General features: G+C 36.7%; 1 protein-coding gene and 1 long non-coding RNA gene across 3 annotated transcripts in view; one reads left to right on the top strand and one right to left on the bottom strand.

Moving 5' to 3' along the window:
* LOC138335601 (PH-interacting protein-like) overlaps window positions 1–24,681 on the top strand; it is a 31,281-nt gene that overhangs the window by 171 nt on the left and 6,429 nt on the right. The window contains exons 2-30 of one of the 2 annotated variants that reach the window (XM_069284783.1): window positions 79–137; window positions 215–244; window positions 429–488; window positions 1,014–1,164; window positions 1,621–1,716; window positions 2,196–2,356; window positions 2,659–2,880; window positions 7,130–7,230; window positions 7,496–7,667; window positions 8,018–8,157; window positions 8,567–8,720; window positions 9,115–9,249; window positions 9,721–9,849; window positions 10,103–10,328; window positions 10,908–11,099; window positions 11,637–11,799; window positions 11,935–12,025; window positions 14,808–14,957; window positions 15,204–15,250; window positions 15,561–15,786; window positions 16,052–16,291; window positions 18,228–18,352; window positions 18,614–18,696; window positions 19,406–19,517; window positions 20,002–20,063; window positions 20,363–20,636; window positions 20,924–21,049; window positions 21,618–21,744; window positions 22,081–22,236. In XM_069284783.1, the coding sequence (XP_069140884.1) occupies window positions 79–137; window positions 215–244; window positions 429–488; window positions 1,014–1,164; window positions 1,621–1,716; window positions 2,196–2,356; window positions 2,659–2,880; window positions 7,130–7,230; window positions 7,496–7,667; window positions 8,018–8,157; window positions 8,567–8,720; window positions 9,115–9,249; window positions 9,721–9,849; window positions 10,103–10,328; window positions 10,908–11,099; window positions 11,637–11,799; window positions 11,935–12,025; window positions 14,808–14,957; window positions 15,204–15,250; window positions 15,561–15,786; window positions 16,052–16,291; window positions 18,228–18,352; window positions 18,614–18,696; window positions 19,406–19,517; window positions 20,002–20,063; window positions 20,363–20,636; window positions 20,924–21,049; window positions 21,618–21,744; window positions 22,081–22,236 (4,010 nt within the window). Of the gene's footprint in view, window positions 1–78; window positions 138–214; window positions 245–428; window positions 489–1,013; window positions 1,165–1,620; window positions 1,717–2,195; window positions 2,357–2,658; window positions 2,881–7,129; window positions 7,231–7,495; window positions 7,668–8,017; window positions 8,158–8,566; window positions 8,721–9,114; window positions 9,250–9,720; window positions 9,850–10,102; window positions 10,329–10,907; window positions 11,100–11,633; window positions 11,800–11,934; window positions 12,026–14,807; window positions 14,958–15,203; window positions 15,251–15,560; window positions 15,787–16,051; window positions 16,292–18,227; window positions 18,353–18,613; window positions 18,697–19,405; window positions 19,518–20,001; window positions 20,064–20,362; window positions 20,637–20,923; window positions 21,050–21,617; window positions 21,745–22,080; window positions 22,237–24,681 lie in introns of both variants that reach the window. The other variant, XM_069284776.1, reaches the window with a different exon arrangement.
* LOC138335619 (uncharacterized) lies at window positions 14,675–15,750 on the bottom strand. The gene is made up of 2 exons (XR_011210314.1): window positions 15,630–15,750; window positions 14,675–14,892 (listed from the first exon to the last, which is right to left on the bottom strand). It is a non-coding gene; the product is annotated as an uncharacterized lncRNA (long non-coding RNA).

The following is a 24,681-nucleotide window of genomic DNA, read 5'->3' as shown; positions in this document are numbered from 1 at the left end:
GTGAAATTACTTCGTGAAGTTGCACAATTTCGACCATTTGTGGGGAGTCCAAATTCACGATTTTCGTTTTCTTTTCAGAACTTTATTTCCTAATCTCCCGGTTCCTCGCATCAGGACCATGTCAGCGGGCTTCAGAGGTAGGTGCAAGTCATTTTGTCGATTAATTGAAATCAGTTTTTATTCTAGTTACTGATGATTTCATTTTCTTTTGTAGGCGTTGAGGCAGGAGCTGAAAGAACACCAGGTAAGTCGAGTCGTTGTGCTGTCGACTTTATTTACAAATTACGCGCTCTTTACGGTGTTTTCCGTACCTAACGAGGTGATTTTATGAAATTTTGAAGCTTGATTTATAATAATTTCACTTTGTTGCCACATTTTTTGACGTGTGCACGGAATTTTGGTGATATTGAAAATGTTATGTTTTGCAGCTTTTACCAAAAAGAATTGATTGGGAAGGCAGACAACATGAAAGAAGTTACGAAAATTTGGTAAGAAATGTGAAAGTGGATAAACTTGACATGTGGGAAGGATGCTGAATTTTATGAAAATTTTGTCTTTCATAGTCATCTCCGTCGATGCCATTATTTTCTGCAGAATTTCAATCTCATTAATTTATCTTATTAGGTTTTATTGAGAAAATTAGCGTTGTTAGACTATTTACGTCCAAATTCGAATAATTTTCCTAAGCATTATCATATCAAATGTGCAAGGTCATATGCGTGACGTCATCGTGGAACGTGGCGTGCTAAGCCAATGAAATCGCAGCAAATCGACAAAGGTCATGTGGCTATTAATATCCATTGAGAAAAGGAAATGCCCAACAGTTCTGTACGCTGATTGGTCCACCTGTATTGATAGTAAACATAAGCACGTGGTCATGTTGAAAAACTTGTTCGGAGTGATTTTACCAAACGCATTTAACTGATAGTTAAAAGTGATTATTGTGCTTTATTCTTAATTAATAAAGTATTTTGAAAACATGTTTCAATAAATAATAAATTTAAATAATTTAGGTGAATCTCAATCGTCACATATCATCAAGTCACCTCTTGCAAATATGTCAACGCTTGGGCCCCCTTCTGGACAAGGAAATCAATTCATCTGCCACAGGATTACAATCACTTTTAGGAGCTGGACAACAGTCTCTTCTGAGGACCAAAGAATGTGAGTCATATATATATATATATATATTATTTTTTTTGTGAGAAATTTTGATATTTAAATTAGAGAACGTGCACATATATCAAGAAACCAATTTTTTTTTTGCTTCAGAATGTGGGTTGAAAGCATGTGCATATCCAAACCAATGTGAAGACAAAAAAATCCTTCTATAGCAAAATATTCAGATTTAGTTTGGAGATAAAGACTTTGGTTAGAAACACAGGATGTATATTGCAAACACAAATGTTAATGTCTTCCAGGTTGTTGCATGATAAAAAGGTTGATAAGTAAAACATATGATTTTTATTTCGCTGCCAAGGTTCCTGTTAGATGATTGTGATACATGTATAATGACTTTAGGTAATATGCTTATAACGAAATAAGTTTGATGGTCACTAGAGGTTCTTTATAACCATGTTTTTAGTACTGTATAGTAATTGTTGAAATCTATATTTGCAGCTGTGCACCATCCGCGATGGCGACCAGAACGACATATAGCCACACATCATCATCGCCCTCTACAGCCACCTATAAACCTAGTTGTTCCTTCTCTAAGTATGTCTTGTATATTTGTGTGTTTATACACATCTTATATAACCACTTTTTGGGACATATATCTGTTAAAATTTGGGTTCATAGTCAAGAGTGGTACACTTACTTTTCAAAAGTATGAGTAGGCTGAGTACAATTACCCACCCTCCAAAACTTATCTGGAGCACTTGAAGTGGTCATAGCTTTGACTGTAAATCAACTCAGATGGTCAATACGATCTTAAAATATATTCTGTTAGATACAGTCTATATCATGACATGACACCTGAAAAATTAAGAAAAAGCACTGTTATAAGATCCTATATCCTAGGTCGAACATTTTATTGTGATTGAAGTAAGTATTCAAAAAACAGATTTTATTACAATATAACATACCTGGTATATATTTATGATAATAAATAAGCAATTGGATCCCTATGTATCAGTTAATTGTTATTTCTTTATTTCTACTTAACGCCGATTGTGAATCTGTTTTGTTCACAGGCCATGTAACAAAAGCACGCGAGATGACGGGACAGAGTCGAAGAGACCTCATCTGCCCCATCTTCATCTTCTCAAAAGTGAACATGCATGCCAGAAAGCTTGGGCATCTATCAGCTGTGTACTGTGTAGCCTTTGATAGGACTGGCCAGTACATCTTCACTGTAAGTTACTATTGTTAGCATGAGAATATACCTGCATGTGATTTATAAAGTTGAGAAGAGTTAATGAATGTTTTAAAAATTTATTTTAATCGTGCGTTAAGATTTTGAGTAAACTATCAAACTAAATTGTATATAGGCTATGTGTAACAACATTATCATGTAAAGGAGCAAATAGTGAAATTTTGTTATATGTGTGATTGCATTTTGTGTTATTTATTTACTGCACCAAAAAAAAAAAAGAAAAAAAATTATAATGCTTTATGAAAATGACTTTCATTTGATCACATTATCTTTGCTTTAAGGGTGCTGATGATGCCCTCATCAAGATTTGGTTCGCAGCAAGTGGGCGACTGATTGATACACTAAGGGGTCATAACTCTGAGATTACTGACATTGCTGTGAACTTTGAAAACACATTATTAGCCTCGGGTAGTTGTGATAAGATCATTCGAGTGTGGTGTTTACGGACCAAAGCTCCATTAGCTGTGCTACAGGCCCATACAGGGATGATAACCTCTTTACAGGTAAGACAGCATGTCATGTAATACTTAATTTTAATGTATAGTGTATGGCTAGGTGTTAAAGCAAAACAGATAGATTCTATACTTTTAACAGTTTGATTGGCCCACAGCTGTGTTATTGATTTGTAATTAGCTCGCCTATTCGAAGAATAGGGAGAGCTAATGTGTCACCCCGGCGTCAGCGTTGGCATTGGAGTCCCATTTTACGTTAAAGTTTTTGAGCAAGTTTCTGTTTCGTTAATTGTTTAAGCTTAATTTATTATACATGTTTATGATTTTATTTTCCTAATGTGTATGGATGCTGAACGTGATAATACAACCAATTTGGGGCCCTTTAGGTTTTTAGCTCACCTGGCCCGAAGGGCCGGTGAGCTTATGTCATGGCGTGGCGTCCGTCTGTCCGCCAACATTTCCTTCAAATCGCTACTAGTCATAGAGTTCTGCATGGATTGTAACCAAATTTGGCCACAAACATCCTTGGTGGAAGGGGAACAGAACTTTTATAAATTTTGGCTCTGACCCCCCGGGGGCAGGAGGGGCGGGGCCCAATAGGGAAAATAAAGGTAAATCCTATAAAACGCTACTTTTCCTAGAGTTCTGCATGGAATGTAACCAAAATCAGCCACAAACATCCTTGGGAGAAGGGGAACAGAACTTGTATAAATTTTGGGTCTGACCCCCTGGGGGCAGGAGGGGCGGGGCCCAATAGGGGAAATAGAGGTAAATCCTATAAATAGCTATTTGTCCTAGAGTTCTGCATGGATTGTAACCAAATTTGGCCACAAACATCCTTGGGGGAAGGGGAAGAGAACTTGTATAAATTTCGGCTCTGACCCCATGGGGGCAAGAGGGGTGGGGCCCAATAGGGGAAATAGAGGTAAATCCTATAAATCGCTACTTGTCCTAGAGTTCTGCATGGATTGTAACCAAATTTGGCCACAAACATCCTTGGGGGAAGGGGAACAGAACTTGTATAAATTTTGGCTCTGACCCCCCGGGGGCAGGAGGGGCGGGGCCCAATAGGGGAAATAGAGGTAAATCCTGTAAATCGCTTATAGTCATATAGTTCTGCTTGGATTTTAACCAAATTTGGCCCAGAAACATCCTTGGGGTTAACAGAATTTGTATAAATTTTGGCTTTGACCCTCTGGAGCAGAAAGATGGGGCCTAATAGGGGAATTCAGAAAAGAAACAATGAACTTGAATTCAGAACATTCCTAGGCATTACAAACCAGGTGAGCGATACAGGCCCTCTGGGCCTCTTGTTTTTGAGTCTATTAATTTGTCATATTTCCATAAATAAGTATTTATTATATGCTGAACGTGATAAGACAACCAATTTGGGGCCCTTTAGGGTTTTTTTAGCTCACCTGGCCCGAAGGGCCGGTGAGCTTATGTCATGGCGCGGCGTCCGTCGTCCGTCGTCCGTCCGTCCGTCCGTCCGTCAACATTTCCTATAAATCGCTACTTGTCCTAGAGTTCTGCATGGATTGTAACCAAATTTGGCCACAAACATCCTTGGGGGAGGGGGAACAGAACTTGTATAAATTTTGGCTCTGACCCCCCAGGGGCAGGAGGGGCGGGGCCCAATAGGGGAAATAGAGGTAAATCCTTTAAATCGCTACTTGTCCTAGAGTTTGGCATGGATTGTAACCAAAATCAGCCACAAACATCCTTGGGGGAAGGGAAACAGAACTGTATAAATTTTGGCTCTGATCCCCCAGGGGCAGGAGGGGCGGGGCCCAATAGGGGAAATAGAGGTAAATCCTTTAAATCGCTACTAGTCATAGAGTTCTGCATGGATTGGAACCAAATTTGGCCACAAACATCCTTGGGGGAAGGGGAACAGAACTTGTATAAATTTTGGCTCTGGCCCCCCGGGGGCAGGAGGGGCGGGGCCCAATAGGGGAAATAGAGGTAAATCATTTAAATCGCTACTTGTCATAGAGTTCTGAATGAAATGTAACCAAATTTGGCCACAAACATCCTTGGGGGAAGGGGAACAGAACTTGTATAAATTTTGGCTCTGACCCCCTGGGGGCAGGAGGGGCGGGGCCCAATAGGGGAAATAGAGGTAAATCCTTTAAATCGCTACAAGTCATAGAGTTCTGCAGGGATTGGAACCAAATTTGGCCACAAACATCCTTGGGGGAAGGGGAACAGAACTTGTATAAATTTTGGCTCTGATCCCCTGGGGGCAGGAGGGGCGGGGCCCAATAGGGGAAATAGAGGTAAATCCTTTAAATCGCTACTTGTCCTAGAGTTCTGCATGGATTGTAACCAAATTTGGCCACAAACATCCTTGGGGGAAGGGGAACAGAACTTGTATAAATTTTGGCTCTGATCACCCAGGGGCAGGAGGGGCGGGGCCCAATAGGGGAAATAGAGGTAAATCCTTTAAATCGCTACTAGTCATAGAGTTGTGAATGGAATGTACCCAAATTTGGCCACAAACATCCTTGGGGAAAGGGGAACAGAACTTGTATAAATTTTGGCTCTGGCCCCCCGGGGGCAGGAGGGGCGGGGCCCAATAGGAGAAATAGAGGTAAATCCTTTAAATCGCTACTAGTCATAGAGTTCTGCAGGGATTGGAACCAAATTTGGCCACAAACATCCTTGGGGGAAGGGGAACAGAACTTGTATAAATTTTGGCTCTGGCCCCCCGGGGGCTGGAGGGGCGGAGCCTAATAGGGGAAATGGAGGTAAATCCTTTAAATCGCTACTTGTCACAGAGTTCCGCATGGAATGTAACCAAATTTGGCCAGAAATATCCTTGGGAGAATAAGAACTGAGTTTGTATAAATTTTGGCTCTGGTCCCGGGGGCAGGAGGGGCGGGGCCCAATAGGGGAAATAGAGGTAAATTCTTTAAATCGCGTACTTGTCATAGAGTTCTGTATGGATTGTAACAAAATTTGGCCACAAACATCCTTGGGGGAAGGGGAACAGAACTTGTATAAATTTTGGCTCTGGCCCCCCAGGGGGCAGGAGGGGCGGGGCCCAATAGGAGAAATAGAGGTAAATCCTTTAAATCGCTACTAGTCATAGAGTTCTGCAGGGATTGGAACCAAATTTGGCCACAAACATCCTTGGGGGAAGGGGAACAGAACTTGTATAAATTTTGGCTCTGGCCCCCCGGGGGCTGGAGGGGCGGAGCCTAATAGGGGAAATGGAGGTAAATCCTTTAAATCGCTACTTGTCACAGAGTTCCGCATGGAATGTAACCAAATTTGGCCAGAAATATCCTTGGGAGAATAAGAACTGAGTTTGTATAAATTTTGGCTCTGGTCCCGGGGGGCAGGAGGGGCGGGGCCCAATAGGGGAAATAGAGGTAAATTCTTTAAATCGCTACTTGTCATAGAGTTCTGTATGGATTGTAACAAAATTTGGCCACAAACATCCTTGGGGGAAGGGGAACAGAACTTGTGTAAGTTTTGGCTCTGGCCCCCCAGGGGCAGGATGGGTGGGGCCCAATAGAGGAAATAGAGGTAAATCCTATAAATTGCTACTTGTCCTAGAGTTTTGCTTGGATTGTGACCAAATTTGGCCACAAACATCCTTGGGGGAAGGGGAACAGAACTTGTATAAATTTTGGCTCTGACCCCCTGCGGGCAGGAGGGGTGGGGCCTAATAGGGGATTTAGAGGTTAATATTAAAATTCCTTCAGAAAAGAAACAATGAACCTGTATTCAGAACATTACTTGGCATTACAAACCAGGTGAGCGATACAGGCCCTCTGGGCCTCTTGTTTTTGAGCAAGTTTCTGTTTTGTCTATTGTTTAAGCTTAAGTCATCATAAATGTTTATGATTTTATTTTTTGAGCAAGTTTCTGTTTTGTCTATTGTTTAAGCTTAAGTCATCATAAATGTTTATGATTTTATTTTCCTAATGTGTATGGATGCTGAACGTGATAAGACAACCAATTTGGGGCCCTTTAGGGTTTTTTTTTTGAGTTTGTTAATTTGTCATATTTCCATGTTAAAGTTTTTGAGCAAGTTTCTATTTTGTCTAGTTTTTAAGCTTAAGTCATCATAAATGTTTATGATTTTATTTTACTAATATGTATGGATGCTGAACATGATAATACAACCAATTTGGGGCCCTTTAGGAGGTTTTTGAGTCTGTTAATATGTCATATTTCCATGTTTAAATAGTAAATACTTGAACATCAACTTCTTCTGAATAGGCGAGCTTTGCTGTTCTCCAACAGCTCTTGTTTTATTTATTTTACTTGATATGATGTTTATTTGTAGTTTTGCCCTCAGGCCAGGGGAGAGCACCGCATACTTTCCTCCACTGGTGGAGATGGCTGTGTATGTTTTTGGACCTGGAATGTCACCACAAACAAATTTAAGTAGGTCACATTCTCACAACATTTCCCTTTAGTAAAGATACCTGTAACAGTTGACAGTAGTATCATCAGATCTTGTATATACATTGACATTTAAAATAAGAGCTCTTCATAATATATTAGTCATACTATAGACAATTAAATGACAAGACAGTTTATTTGTTTATATAATACTTTGTTTGATGTATAAAGTTTATTACTCAATGAAAGATTAAATTAACAAAAGTAAGTGATATATTTAACCAGCATGCATCTTTAACACTTCCAGCCCGAAACCAGCCAAGTTTATTGAGAGATCACGAGCCGGAGCCCAGATGTTGTGCTCATCGTTCAGTCCAGGGGGTGTTTTCCTGGCCACAGGAAGTGCTGATCATGTGATCAGAGTATATTTTCTACATGTCACTACGCCAGAAAAGATATGTGAATTAGAGGCTCATACTGTAAGTATAGCTATTTTCCAACACAAGATTGTGTTCACTTAAATTCGTACAAGTATACATAAAGCTGCATAAAATCTTTTTGGTTCAAAATACTTTCACTTCATCTTGCCTAGTAACTTTTTTCATGGCAATTCAACTTTAAGATTTAAAATGGTTGTATTGTTCTTGTAGCTGACTTTGTAATTTTCGTATATATTCAGTGGCTGGGACATTAAAGTGGTTACGAATGTAAGTCACTGAGTACATGCACCCACTTTCATTACACAAAAGGCCAGTACAGCACATGTATATTAATAAAGGTTGTTGTAAATAAATTGCTACAATTGACTCCATTTTCATCATCATTACAGGACCGAGTTGACAGTATCTGCTACAGTAATAGTGGTGAAAGGTTTGTCAGTGGGAGTAGGGACGGCACAGCTCGCATCTGGCGCTTTGATAGACAAGAATGGAAGTCCATCATCCTGTCAATGTCAACAAGATTACCTAGGTATGTAGAGGAAGAAGATTGGAAGTTTCAACATAACTGCCAAACTGTGTTTGATATTAAAAGAAATTTTGACAGAAAAACTACCATTTGTCAGTTTGGACAGTTTTTGCTATTAATTAGGTTTTGCTATTAATCGGTTAGTTCATGCAAAAATCCTTTAATGAATTAAAACAGTGTTGTCTTAGCATCTAATTGTTTGTGATATCTTGGCATTGGTTTGTAAGTTTATCTGGGAAGTACTTATAACCGGATGTGCAGTGTCACAGTTTTTCTTTTAGAATCTATTTCAAAGGAAGTTTAATTGGTGAGGGGGAGTGGCATTCCAGTTTTTGTGTTGCATGTGTTTGTTAATACAAAACTACTGTGTTCTGTATAATGGTTATGTATTTATTCTCTACTGTTCATGTAGTTGTCCAAAACCAGAAACAGAGGACAAGTCACAGAAGCCACGTGTCACTATGGTTGCTTGGAACCTGGATGATAACTTAGTGGTGACGGCTGTGAACGATTGTACTCTCAAGGTTTGGGACTCTCATCACGGCAAACTGTTACATGTGTTGAAGGTAAGTGTATCACAGTTCAGTTTAGAATTAAAACTTCACAATATGCAATTAAATCTAACAAAAACAATTTTTGAATAGCATTAAATGAGGGAAATTAAAAAAAAATGAATAAAATAGTGAATAAAGTACACTACTGTTTTATTTCAAAACTAAACACAAACTAAATGGATTTGAGTACATTGCTGGTGTATTGTTATCAATCATCAATTAGTTTTTAGAATTATTAGTATTTCGTTGTCGTCAGTTGTTTTTTTTTTTACTATTATTTCTTTTTACCAAAAATATGAGTCCCTCAAGTTAAAATGAAACATTTCTAGAAATCTATGGTATAGCAGTCTTTTCAATATGCATACAGCATAGATAGAGATATGATTGTGAAATCTTTCTGTTGCAGTCCCATGAGGATGAAGTGTTTGTTTTAGAACACAGTCCGACAGATCCTCGTATCTTCCTCAGTGCTGGTCACGATGGATATGTGATTATCTGGGACCTCAACACTGGCAACAAAATCAAAAGTTACTTCAACATGGTACGATAATGATGAGTTTAATCTTGTTGATTTTATATGGAAATCTGTTGTTTTGATTTTGATGGTTGGGATTTCTTTATTTGTCTTTGATATATTGTTGTTGATAATTGATATGCTTAATAATTATTGGTGGTATCAATTTAAATGATCACTGGTGACTTGTACTTTCTCTGACCTTTGAAGTGTCCTCAACACATTGGGGAGACCATAAACCATTTTATCAATACACAATGTAAATATTTTTATGTTACTCCATGAATTGGGATAGAGGGATCATTATTACCCGTGTTCTAGTATAATAGCAAGGGCATTTAGTTATTTACAGATGTTTTCTCAATTTGTGTCAACATCTTGTCCGGCATATCATGATCATACACAATCATGTTGTGTTAGTATATTTCATAGTAAAAGTGCTTTATACACTTTGTTACCTCAAGTTGGAACATAAAAAGTTTTGCTGGTAATTTTCAGATTGAAGGCCAGGGACATGGTGCTGTGTTTGACTGTAAATTCTGTCCAGATGGTAACAGTTTTGCTGCTACAGACTCTCATGGACATCTGTTGCTGTTTGGATTTGGTTCACACGACAAATACAAAGAGGTGAACTATATTTTATAATGGTTTCTGTATAGAAAGTATTTCATTGTCTTTGTTATTAACTTGTAAGAAAAAAAAACTTGATGATCCTTTTATGTTCCATCCTTTAGATATATTATCAGTCAAAAATAAATGTCCTCTTCTGATTTAGATAGTCTTCAGGATTTTCCCCTTTATATATTTCTGTCCAAATTTAGGCAGTCTTTCTACAAACCTGAAAACTATTTTTTATAAGTTTAATTTATAATCAATACAGATACCTCAGGAATTATTTTTCCACACCGACTACCGTCCATTGATGCGTGACAGCAATAACTACGTTCTGGATGAGCAGACCCAGCAGCCCCCTCACCTCATGCCACCGCCATTCCTTGTTGATATTGATGGCAATCCATACCCACCAAAATTCCAGAGACTCGTACCTGGCAGGGAGCATTGTAAGGACAACTTACTTGTACCTCAGATGGCTGTCAATGAAACAGGTGAGGATTGGAATTATAAATATTATGATATGAATTTAGAAAAGAGAATTTTTTGTCTTTGTATATTGAGTGATCTGTGTATTTGAGGTAGGTATTGATTGTTATGTCATTGATGCAAAAATGATGATACTACTCTTCTTAAACACATGTAACATTAAACGCCTACTTTCAATGATTAAAATGAAACAGATAGCTCTACTGTGTGCAATTATAGAGTTTGTAAGTCTTTATTACTTCAGTAACAACGTACAATTTCACTGTCAATAACCTACTTACCATGCATTACTTTATTTTACCTACAGAATTTAGTTGTACTAACAGTATAATACTGGATTTAAAATCAGACCCAGGAATGTATGTAATGTCACACAAATACTAACATATCTTTACTATCCGGTATAGGCCAAGTAAGACCAGAAAGGGGAATTGAGGGTAGATGATTATTAGTAAACCACTACAAGTTTGATGTGCTGAAAAAAATGTGTAATTCTACTAAGTAATGGAGATAAGATGAATTAAGTATCAAATGTTGACTTGTGTAGGTATAGAAAATAATCTGATTATTTTGACATTGTTTAGGGGACCAAGAGGTTGTAGGGGAGCGAGTGGCAGAAGACAATGATGAACAACTGATGCCCCCTCCTGTTGCCCCAAACAATCTAGACAGCCTCATCGAACAGCTGCAGCGTGAACAAGACAATCGTCTCCAAAGGGCACAGGAGAATCGTACAGCTGGAAGTGGTTCACCTAGAGTCTCAAGGTCAAATTCTGGTAAGATAATCCCTCTGTATGTTATTTTGAATCACAATTACTTGCATGTGTTAGATATCAGAAAATACATCTTGGTCTTCTGTTACGGAAGTACTATTTGATCATTTGAAATAGTTATACCTCTGTGATGTTTCAGTTTATAGAGTGTAATGGTAAAGGAATAGAGGTCCATTGCCACAGTCCGAACCCTATAGTAATCCCTTACTTCAAATAGTTGTGTAATTGTTCTCGATTGCTTACAATGAGATTCCTGCAAAAAAAGTCTTTAAAATGTGTTGAAAACCTGTTAGATTCATTTCATGTGAAGTTGATTTTAGTTCCATTTTCATTTTGGCATTCTTATTACAAAATTTACATTCTTTTGGAAAGTTTTGTTTCATTTCATCAGACTGCAGTCAGTATTGACTGTGGCTTATACTCTGGTGCAGATTATACAGTTTAAATTGCAATATTTTATTGACACCAGCCAAATACTTCCACTTTCATGATGCTAAATAATTTTCCTGATTACATAATTTGATGGCTATCTGTTAGTAGCGAGTGGCGGTAACCATGGTCACAGAGTTGGGATGAGGATGAGTGGAGAAACAGAAGGTGTACGACAGTCACTAGGAAACATCAACCAACAAGCCACTCAGTCTGACCTCGCTGCCTGGAGCAGACGTATCATTGTTAAGGAGCTTCACCCTTCACTACTCTCGTAAGTTTTCACAAATCTAAGTAAAGATCAGTTTAAGATGTTATTAAAAAACATTTACCACTTGTAATTATTCACTTTCATATCATTGACTAATATTTGTTATGAAGATGTTTAATGATGTTTTATATTGTGCAGGAGTTGTGAAGAAGTGAGAATGGCCCATGCAGATATTGAAGCCAAGAGGTTTCTCGCAGAGAGAAAGAAGAAGCCACATCTATTCCATACTGTAAGTTATACCAGCTTATTGTATAACATATTATATACAGGGGTGTACAATTCTGAAAATTTTGCACTAGCCCAAGGGCTAGTAGCATCAATTTTTCACTAGCCCTGATCAGAAGTCTACTAGCCCTATTTTTCGTTCGTTTTTATATGTGCATTTTACTCTATCTGGATTTTTTTAACAAACCTGTACAAAACAAGTACATGTCTAACAGTGTGTTAAATACCATTCTAATAGTAATAATAAAGATATCACACCAATTGTTCACAGGTACCAGGTATTCATTTAGTAAAAACATTCTTGAGTCAATATTGATAATGCAACAATGCCATCGCATGCAAATTCTTTAGATTTGAAATTATGGTTCTTATTTCACTCAGATACTTCCTTTAAAACTATCATTAGAAAGAAAACATAATCAGTATATCTATTTAAGTTTAACTTTGATATTAAAAGCTTAGCAGGAAAATGTAAAGTGAACAATCAGTATCTATTATCTGCTAGCTGTGTTCATTTTATAGGTATGATGAATTTAGTAAATAGTACTGTTCATGAAAATTCTGTAAAAATCTTTAATTGAAATTACTGTTTTACTGAACACTTACTTATTTTCCCTAATTTTCTGAGCATTGAAATAAACCTTTATCGAGTAACATTTGCATGATACATTCGTATTTGAATAAAATGATACCAATTTCATATAGATTTATTCTAAGAACTACACAAAATCAATTCTACAATTTACTAATAAAATATTTTGTAAATGATTATTAATAAGCACTGCTGATTTTCATTTACAAGTTTTCAATATATCATAAAAATATGCGAAAGATAAGATGAAAAATATGCAAAAATATTGTACCTATAATTATGAAACCTCTATTAAAGTTATTTTGGAAAACATTCAGTGAGTTTAGTTGTGTCAGCTGTGTTAACTAAGCATACCTATGTATCTGCAAGTGTATACGTACATGACAACATTTACATTTTACCGTGTATTTTAATTACTTCAAAATGATCCGCTATCCATCTCACAGCAGTAGTACTTTCTGAATCCAACCCCCATATACTCAAATTTATAACACTAAAATGATAATGATGCTAGATAATAAAACTGTCGTTTCATAATTGATTCTTATCTAGAGTCAAGAAATCTAGATTTTCCCTTTCCCTGTCTGTCAGCAACCTCGGCAAACACATGGCCATCTTGGTCACTCAAGCGCTTAATTTTCATCAATTACATAACAAAACGTTTGATGCACCTAGATGAAGAATGTTATTTACGTTTGGGAACCACCTGTGGTATGCATCGATATCGTTTGCTTCAGTTTTGACGACACATTTACTGAATTTTAGAATTCTGAACGGCAATAAAAGGCTAAACTGCTGATTTACAACTAAAATTTCAATGTGAATAAAGGATTTTAACAGAAATTTTCACTAGCCCACGGGCTAGTAATGATCGTGAAGCCACTAGCCCCGACCTGAAATTCACTAGCCCCGGACGTCGGGCTAGTGGAATTGTACACCCCTGATATACAAAGGATCATCCAATTTTAAGGATGTATTCTTCTGAGGTTTCAGTCCCGTTGAAGTTTCGTTTCAACATAGACCAAAGAAGTTATGAGATTTTCAAATATAATTTATCAGTATGTGTAGCAAGTTGCCAGATGCAAATTTTGTCAAAAAATTACATTTCTATTTTTAGTAGATTTTTTTATACGGGGATTTTAAGAAATGGCCCATTTGGCGGCCATATTGAAATTGTGTCCTTTTTTGCTTCAAGTAGAGCCACAGTTTTACCATTTTTTAATGAAATTGTTTTTATTTAAATCATTACTGCACCAGCATTTTTAGCTGTATTTAGCTCATTTTTGCTGCAAATCGTTACTAGGTTCGTAGTAATTAAAATATTGAGCATTAATATGTGAAACGATACACTTTTGTGACTTTATTTTTACATTTAATGGTAATTTGGGCACTTTTATTTTTTACTCTAAAATACTGAAATATAACAAAAATTCAAATGGGGCAAAAAAGTAAGCACACGGACCCCCAATTTTTCTTCCTGATTTAGAAAGAACAACCGTTTCCCTATTGATATGCAAAATAATAACAAAAGTTTAATACCAGAACTTTTTCTATAAAGGGTTAAATTTGGCAAAAATGGCTGAAAATGGTGCATTTGGTAGCACAAAATTAAGGGGTAGGGGTAGCATATGTTGTTATTCTGAGAAAAAATATTAGTCTAATTGATCAAAACTGGTATATTTTTAAAGAAGACTACTAGAAAATGAATTCTACAAACATTCATACATATCAAACACCTCATTAGGAAATTATGGCTTTAATCTCTATCTTATATGGTCAAAACGGCAAAATTCCCATAAAATCCAATATTTTGTCAACTAGGTGTCTTTGAGTGACAAAAGCTCAAAAACGAGCACACAGACATATGTTTTTTCTTCCATTTTCTTTTATGGTATGAACTCCTTTTTCCAAAAATCTATATGAGAAAAAAAGTTTAATACAAGAAAATTTTTACTTCTCTGAGGTGTACATCCTTAATTAGGATTCGTTAATTGTTGTATACACAACTTGTTTGAATTATCACTTCAAATAAAATAATTAAAAAAAAACACACAATCAATGAAGAGATTATTTTGGCACTTTATTCAAAAGCCTTACAAACCATAATCATCACCAGGAATATGAAACTCATCATCAAAATAGGTAACAAGATGGAAAAGGTATTTGATTTAAGTTAATCATATTGAAATTTCAGCAAGGTGAAACGTCAACCCCAGTTACTCCACAAAACAAGTCACGTCGACGACCTCGGGTTGGACAACATTCAGACACTACCTCACCTGAGAATGAGGAAACAGCTACTAACAGACTGGCAACAAGAGCATTATATGATACAGAGGAAGAGGTAGGAATTGGTCTTGTACACAAGTAAATAAAGGTGAAACTGATCTAACATGAAGATTGAGAGGAAACTGATCATTGTATTCATGTTTTATGATCTGATATGTCATGTTATGTATTCATTGCTCATGGATAATAGAAACTTTATAGTACCCATGAAGCCAAGTGAGGAGGAAGCATTCTGTTCTAAATGATTACATTATTATTGATGAAATGTTATTTAATAAAATAAATAAATGTCGGTTTTCAGGAGGATGAGAACGACCAATCAGGGCTATGGAACAGCAGTAGTGGAAGGTAGGTGGCTTATAGTGTGTAATGATGATAGGAATGGTCCTGCTGATGTACCACTAATGTCTTTGTTACATCGCTGTTTCCACAGTTGATGGTATGACACGGATGACAAAGCTAGAATTCTTTTTCAAATTCAGCATTGTTTTATTCAAAGAAACAAGTTAAATAGTCAAAGTCCTTATTTTATGATTTATAAAGAAAACTTGAAATATATTATTTTACAGATAGATGTGTTGTTTGTAGATAGAAAGCTGTATTATTATGAAAATTGTGAGAAGTTTGTTTTTAACTTAAATCTTGTTGGTAACTTCAGTGAGTCGAGCGACTACTCAGATTGGGTAGGTGATAACAATACAACGAGTCTACAGCCTCCCAAGCGTACCTCTCTTCGGCGACGAAAACAGCGCCGTCTTACATCATCAGACGACGATGACGAGGATCAGAGTGACACAAACAATGATACCACCACTACACGACGACCGAGACCTCAGAGGAAAAAACCTGAACCAAAGGAAAAGAAGCCAAATAAAACTACAAGGGTAATTCTGAACTTTTCAAAATCAATTTTGTATTGTTGCTTAAAATGTTTAGTACTGTAGAATAGTTGCCAAAATGTGTAGTGCAATACTTGCAGCAAATTTCAACTAGCCTAACCACAAAATATTAGCCAGTGAAATTTACAAGCACTATAGTTAATAAGTAAGTTAATTACTATGAAATGGTGAATACATGTACATCTATATAACTCACTAGGCTTGGTATCTTGTCATCAACTATTTTGATTTTTTTTTTTTTTTTGTATAGAGACGACAGCAAATTGTGAAGAAGATGGGTGGGGTGGAGGAACTACCTGAGGAGTTCCGGCCCCCAGAGTGGCTGACCGACACCAAACCAAGGAAGACACCTTATGTTCCTCAGATGGGGGATGAGGTGATGTACTTCCGTCAAGGTCACGCTCTCTATCTACAAGCAGTCAAACGCCATAATGCCTACAATGTCAACTCTAACAAAAACCAGCCGTGGAACAAGTATCCTAATCTCAGGGTTAGTAGCTTCCATTCATAAACAAATCTTAGGATGGTGTGTTAAAATTAATGGTGACTTCAAGCATCATTTATCATAATGTTCAGTTTCATATTAAAACAGTGGATATTAGTACAAAAATAAGGACTTATGATTTCTATCTATGTTGTAAAATTTTGACCTTGAGTCTAACCTTCAGTTCCTTGATATTTTGTATAATTTGTCAACCGTATTGACCTAATGAAAGGTCCATGATTACCAGGTTATGTTATTATAGGAGGTTGTCTAGTATCTAGTAATGTACGTTAACGTATCATTACACCCGGTCCACCCCAACTGCGAATGATAAATATTATGAAGTTCCTTACCGTCAATCGATTGATTTGTAACACAGCGAGAAATTCTGTACCGTGTAGCGATAAACGCTAACACTCTACCGACACAACGTGGCTATTTTTAGACTCGAGTACTGTCGCCAAATCCACAGGTAAATCGCGGGGCGCTCTGGCTACATCAGCTATACCAAACACAATCGTAAATGTTACAAATACCGTAAAATCTTGTGTTACTTACACACCAGTGTACTTTGCACATGTATTTTTTCTTATGGCTTTAAATACTGAAAAAAATCTACTATCGGTATATTTTGCGCATTCAAATTTTGGGGAAAACGATGTCCGGGGAACCACAAATTCAGTGTTATAAAGGTGGTAATTTCATTGCAAAACATTCACAATAAATGCTTGACAACTTGCACAAAGAAGTGTTGTATTTAGAAGAAATAACATAATATAATTGCACTGTGTTTATTTTCTTTTAATGGCCACCGTAACTGAAACAGTGAAATATATCTTGCAGAACATGTCAAAAACATTGGCAGTCCGCCGTACTCGATCCGTACACATGTCAATGTCTGGAGATATTACACATGAATAGTTATCAGAACTATTTGAAAATATTATAATTTAGTTACTTTAAAATTGCCACAATAAGTTATAAGTGTGTTTGAGATCATTAACAAACTTTAAAGAGCATTCCGATAGCATTTACGTTGGCTTGCAATAATCACATCGTGAGTGAACTCACTATCTGTACGGCACCAGATCCAAGCTGATGGCTAATTATATATAACATATATATATAACAGTACGGTTAAAATGACACTAACCTTGTAGCTTGTCAGTTTTGCTGTAATAATATTACAAACCACTTATTGAAAATCCTAAATATAGGACAGTTTAGGACTCGTCTTATAAATCCCACGTGTGTTTTGACTTTTTGCACACGGCCTGCAGCCGGGACATGTTATGGCGGTTCCCTACGTAATGAGCATAGCTAGATCTATAAGGAGTTTCATATGCAGTTTTACTAGAAATATGAAGATTTGTTAAAATATCTAAAATAAAGAAATACTAGTCAAGTGAATTTTTATGCAATTTGAAGAATATTTGTTTTGTTTTTAAGTAGATACAGACGCATTGTTGATGATATATAGATCGGTTAAGCTAACTAGCCATTCAGTTTCGTTAAGCTGGATGAGAGGCCCGAGCGTAGCATCCAGTACCAGTTTACCTGTGGATTTGGCGACAGTACTCGAGTCTAAAAATAGCCACGTTGTGTCGGTAGAGTGTTAGCGTTTATCGCTACACGGTACAGAATTTCTCGCTGTGTTACAAATCAATCGATTGACGGTAAGGAACTTCATAATATTTATCATTCGCAGTTGGGGTGGACCGGGTGTAAATTGACAAGGTTTGTATTTCTCTAACACTGATGAATACCGATATAAAAATAGAAACAATAATTATGCATTCTTTTTCTAACCTCAGGAACAAGAGTATGTAAAGATAGTTGGGATAAAATACGAAGTCCGTCCTCCTCGCCTCTGCTGTTTGAAGCTGATGAATACCGATATAAAAATAGAGACAATAATTATGCATTCTTTTTCTAACCTCAGGAACAAGAGTATGTAAAGATAGTTGGGATAAAATACGAAGTCCGTCCTCCTCGCCTCTGCTGTTTGAAGCTGGCCTTCATCGACCCAGAGACGGGGAAAACCTCTGGGGGGTCATTTAATATAAAGTAAGTTATAGTTCATGTATCGTTAGAGCTAGAGGGTCTCTGTTTCTATCACCTCAAGTTCATTTCAATGATTTTGATAACGTTTTAATTAAATTTTGATGTGATATATATTTGCTGCTACCAATGAACCTTTATAAGTTTTAAAATTTTCTTTCTTTTTTTTTCTGCTGAAAAGAGCTATAATTGAAAATGATCTAATATGATACATCTTTAGTGATGAATACCTAATTAGTATAATGATTTGAAATACTCTTTCTACAGGTACCATGACATGTCAGATGTAATAGATTTCCTTGTGCTCAAACAAACCTATGATGTGGCCATGAAACGCAGATGGAAAGCAGGTATGCAAAAATGTGTATTTTACAGACTTTAATGTCTGCAGGATGATGTTTGTGGAGTTTTTAATATGAAATTGAAATAAGGAAAAAGAAATTTTCTCCAATAATGAAGCAGTAACTGTTTCAGCGTATTAGAAACAAAAGTGGTATTTTAAAAATCAATTTGCTATTTGTGTGTGCTTCCTTGACTGGAATTTCAATAAAGCTTAATTTCATTGTCATGATGTTTCTTTTCAAAATGAGCCTGCATTATTATTTATAATAAAATAAAATAAACAAATTGAATTTCTGGTAACCATCTGTATTTTACAATATTCCTTGTCAACAATCTTTAATAGACAGTGGTTGTTATATGATAATTTTGAATTACTTTTTATATGTTGATGATATTTCTATCAATTATAATGCCAATGTATTTGCATTCGAACACAACAGATCATAACAAGGATGGACTAGCATATCCAAAAGGCTGTGTATTCAGAAATTGCAATAAGAACTTTATTATCGGTATAATCAATGACTCCAACAGTGTAAACATTGGCATAGATATTCACAAAAAAAAGACCAGCACTCTAAAAATGTGTGATGCTCTTTATGTCATGGCCTTTAACATATATAAGTGGGGTATAAAATAACCATTGTAGGAAGAGATAGGTACCCCAAACTATGAACAAAAACTTTGATGTTAATGGATCATGTTGGTATTTTACAGATGATCGGTTCCGGTCTATGATTGACGATGCTTGGTGGATGGGAACGATAGTATCACAGGAGCCGTTCCAACAGGAGTACACTGACAGCATGTTTCAGTGCTTCAATGTTCAGTGAGTGGTATCTGTTGTTCTGTTTATTTAATTTGGGCGTTTTCTTTTGACAGACTTGATTTATCACACCAAAATCTTATATCATCAGTAGGAAGAACCAACACTGCTCAAGTAGTGCTTATACTTGGAAAGGAATTGTATGGAATAGAATGGAAATTTGTTTTGATATTTTTGACATATATAGAATGGTATGTAGAACATATATAATCAAGGATTTTACGAAAAGGGAAAAGGAAACTCAATTAATTTCTTGGTTCTTCTGTTTATGTTTTCATGATTCCAAAGAATATTCCTAAGATATAAAATTCATGATGCAGGATGATTTTGTATGCTAGGTCAAAGCTTAGGTTTACTGTTCTCATAACAGAATAGTAAAATAATAAATTCCATACAAAGATATAAGAATGTAAATAGACACAACATGACATGTGATTGTTACTAGTGAAGGTATACTATGAGTACTGATCTATTATTTTGATCACAGCTGGGATAATGGTGAGATAGAGAAAATCAGTCCCTGGGATATGGAGCCTATTGGAACTTGTCGTAAGTAGTGATTTTCAAGTCTTTTAGCAAATTATAGATGAATTTAGTTTCATAGATTTCAGTTTCTATGTATTGTTACATTATCAATTTTAATGAAAAATTCCATCATTATTGCTAATATCATGATAAATTATGCAATACAAAAAAATGTACTTTACTTAAAATTTGTGAGTTACTGGAACCAGACGAGGTATTTACTACAGAAACATGAAAACCTATGTATTTATTTACTAACATAGATGTCAGGCGAGGAATTTACCACAGAAACATGATAACCTGTGTTATTTATATACTAACAGAGATGCCTGATGAACAGGGAGGAGGGGTACCAGTCACACAGGAGGAAGTGAAGTCCCTGATGTACACGCCCACATCAGGGGAGTGGCCGTCGTGTGGGCGCGACGCTGAATGTGAACGTATTATTAGGTGTATGGAGATAGTAATGGAACATTCTATAGCTGAACCGTTCCTCACACCTGTCGATCTCAACGCATTCCCCATCTACGCCATCGTCATTGAATATCCCATTGATCTCACAACCATTAAATCCAGACTAGAAAACAGATTTTATAGGTAGGCTCTCTCCCTGTAATAAAGTTACCTGGAATGTTCCAAATTCTATTTTAAAACAAAAAATACAGTTTTCAACTGTTTTAAATAAGAATTGTGATTTACTTTAAATTATCATGTGGTTTTACTATTTTGAATTGATATTTTGGAGTTAAAAATAGTTTTCATTTTGAAATAACTTTAAGTAAATAAACTCATATTATGGTAAAATGACTACCCGGGTACATATAGGTGGAGGTTTTATATTCCATCAACATTTTAAAATGTTACTGTAATTGTCTGTATTTCAGGAGAGTGAATGCTTTACAGTTTGATGTGCGGTATATAGAAAACAATGCCAACACCTTCAATGAACCAGGGACACCTATTGTCAAAAGTGCACAGATTGCTACAGAAATACTCCTCAGAATCATTAGGTATAAAGTTATCTAGTGACAGAAGTTTTAGCATAAATCATTTGGTTCTTCGAGTGTATGCTTAGAGAACTGGTAAAAAATTAACCATTTTGTAAAGTATGTGATATTCAGTGGTTTTGTATGGTTTGTGATTTTCAATGATTTAGTATGGTATGTAATCAATCTAATTAAAGTTAGACTTGTAGTTCCGCTCAACTACCATGCTTTATGATATGCTCCAATACAAGATCTAACAACTTCCAATTTGGAGTCACCTCAGCGTGACCCCTGACCTAGAATCGAAGCATCTCGGATGTACTAGTAGCCTTTTATACTTCAGACGAATCCAACCACATCAAAGATTTCATAGGCGACACGCTGATTAGCTCACAACAGGGGTCATTCTGAGATGTTCCCAAATGGAGTTTTGTTAGATATTGTATTGGAGCTTTGCATAGAGCATCATAGTGAAGCGGAATAACAAGTCTAATTTTAATTAGATAGGTTTGTGATGGTCAATGTTTTGGTATGGCTTGTGATGTTCCATGGTTTTTGTATGATTTGTGATTTTCAATGGTTCCTGTTCTAGTGATGAGGACTGTACAGATCCACATTCCATAATCTCGAGGCTGTGTCAGGGAGAGGAGTTTAACTGGAGCTCTACCACCTCAGACAGTGAGCATGAGGATAACAGTCAGACTAGGAAACGCAAACGGGTAAATTACACATCCCGACTCTTAGTAATGTTGAGTCGAAGTTGGTGAATGACTATTTAATGCTTAAGTATGTATTCCTAACCAACTTTGTCTTACTTTGATTTTCTTGTTGGAAAGGGTTAGGGGCAATTATCAGAGACATGAAAGGAGGGGAGGGCATATAGTGTTAGCCTTGTCCATTTTGTTCCGTCCTGTAAGTTTATAAATAAACTTTAAATGATAAATAGAATCATCTTGAATCTTCAATATATACCCAAAAATATGTTTATTGAATTGATGAACATTTTGGTCCTCTTTGATGTCTTTTAACCAGGACAATGTATATTTCTTTGATAGGGTGACTCCGATACACCTCGGAAGAGACAGAAAACAGAGCAGCGACACAAGACGATTAATTCTTGGAAGGAGGAGTGCCTACAGTTACTGGACACCATGCTGCACTGTGAGGACTCGGAACCCTTCAGGGAACCTGTCAGCCTCGTCAACTATCCTGTAAGTAATATTAGCCTATGAGCCTTGTCAACTATCCTGTAAGTAATTTTAGCCTGTCAGTCACATCAACTACCCTGTAAGTAATTTTAGCTGTCAGTCACGTAAACTAACCAGTAAGCAATTTTAGCCTGTCAGCCTCGGTAATTATCCTGGAAGTAATTTTAGCCTGTCAGTCTCATCAACTACCCTGTAGTAATTTTAGCCTGTCAGTCTCATCAACTACCCTGAAGTAATTTTTGTCTGTCAGTCTCATCAACTACCCTGAAGTAATTTTAGTCTGTCAGTCTCATCAACTACCCTGTAAGTAATTTTAGCCTGTCAGTCTCATCAACTACCCTGAAGTAATGTTTGCCTGTCAGTCTCATCAACTACCCTGAAGTAATGTTTGCCTGTCAGTCTCATCAACTACCCTGAAGTAATTTTAGTCTGTCAGTCTCATCAACTACCCTGAAGTAATTTTTGTCTGTCAGTCTCATCAACTACCCTGAAGTAATTTTAGTCTGTCAGTCTCATCAACTACCCTGAAGTAATGTTTGCCTGTCAGTCTCATCAACTACCCTGAAGTAATTTTAGTCTGTCAGTCTCATCAACTACCCTGAAGTAATTTTAGTCTGTCAGTCTCATCAACTACCCTGAAGTAATTTTAGTCTGTCAGTCTCATCAACTACCCTGAAGTAATTTTAGTCTGTCAGTCTCATCAACTACCCTGAAGTAATGTTTGCCTGTCAGTCTCATCAACTACCCTGTAAGTAATTTTAGTCTGTCAGTCTCATCAACTACCCTGTAGTAATTTTAGCCTGTCAGTCTCATCAACTACCCTGAAGTAATTTTAGCCTGTCAGTCTCATCAACTACCCTGAAGTATTTTTAGTCTGTCAGTCTCATCAACTACCCTGTAAGTAATTTTAGCCTGTCAGTCTCATCAACTACCCTGAAGTAATGTTTGCCTGTCAGTCTCATCAACTACCCTGAAGTATGTTTGCTTATAAACTACCCGTGTTTCTCCTGTCAGTCTCATCAACTACCCTGAAGTAATTTTAGTCTGTCAGTCTCATCAACTACCCTGAAGTAATTTTTGTCTGTCAGTCTCATCAACTACCCTGAAGTAATTTTAGTCTGTCAGTCTCATCAACTACCCTGAAGTAATGTTTGCCTGTCAGTCTCATCAACTACCCTGAAGTAATTTTAGTCTGTCAGTCTCATCAACTACCCTGAAGTAATTTTGCTGTCAGTCTCATCAACTACCCTGAAGTAATTTTAGTCTGTCAGTCTCATCAACTACCCTGAAGTAATTTTAGTCTGTCAGTCTCATCAACTACCCTGAAGTAATTTTAGCTGTCAGTCTCATCAACTACCCTGAAGTAATTTTGCCTGTCAGTCTCATCAACTACCTGAAGTAATTTTGCCTGTCAGTCTCATCAACTACCCTGAAGTAATTTTAGTCTGTCAGTCTCATCAACTACCCTGAATAATTTTGCCTGTAGTCTCATCAACTACCCTGAAGTAATTTTAGCCTGTCAGTCTCATCAACTACCCTGAAGTAATGTTTGCCTGTCAGTCTCATCAACTACCCTGAAGTAATTTTGCCTGTCAGTCTCATCAACTACCCTGAAGTAATTTTGCTCGTCATCTCCTCAACTACCCTGAAGTAATTTTAGTCTGTCAGTCTCATCAACTACCCTGAAGTAATTTTGCTGTCAGTCTCATCAACTACCCTGAAGTAATTTTAGTCTCAGTCAGTCTTCATCAATCTACCCTGAAGTAATTTTAGTCTGTCAGTCTCATCAACTACCCTGAAGTAATTTTAGCCTGTCAGTCTCATCAACTACCCTGAAGTATTTTTAGTCTGTCAGTCTCATCAACTACACCGTGAGTAATTTTAGCCTGTCAGTCTCATCAACTACCCTGAAGTATTTTTAGTCTGTCAGTCTCATCAACTACCCTGTAAGTAATTTTAGCCTGTCAGTCTCATCAACTACCCTGTAAGTAATTTTAGCCTGTCAGTCTCATCAACTACCCTGAAGTAATGTTTGCCTGTCAGTCTCAAGTAATGTTTGCCTGTCAGTCTCATCAACTACCCTGAAGTAATGTTTGCCTGTCAGTCTCATCAACTGTATCCCTGAAGTAATTTTAGTCTGTCAGTCTCATCAACTACCCTGAAGTAATTTTAGTCTGTCAGTCTCATCAACTACCCTGAAGTAATGTTTGCCTGTCAGTCTCATCAACTACCCTGAAGTAATTTTAGTCTGTCAGTCTCATCAACTACCCTGAAGTAATTTTAGTCTGTCAGTCTCATCAACTACCCTGAAGTAATTTTAGTCTGTCAGTCTCATCAACTACCCTGAATAATTTTGCTGTCAGTCTCATCAACTACCCTGAAGTAATTTTGTCTGTCAGTCTCATCAACTACCCTGAAGTAATTTTGTCCTGTCAGTCTCATCAACTA

This window comes from Argopecten irradians, chromosome 1 (assembly GCF_041381155.1).
Source record: "Argopecten irradians isolate NY chromosome 1, Ai_NY, whole genome shotgun sequence".
Classification (NCBI taxonomy): domain Eukaryota; kingdom Metazoa; phylum Mollusca; class Bivalvia; order Pectinida; family Pectinidae; genus Argopecten; species Argopecten irradians.
The sequence above is the reverse complement of the archived record's forward strand: the minus strand, read 5'-3'. Positions and strand labels throughout refer to the sequence as shown.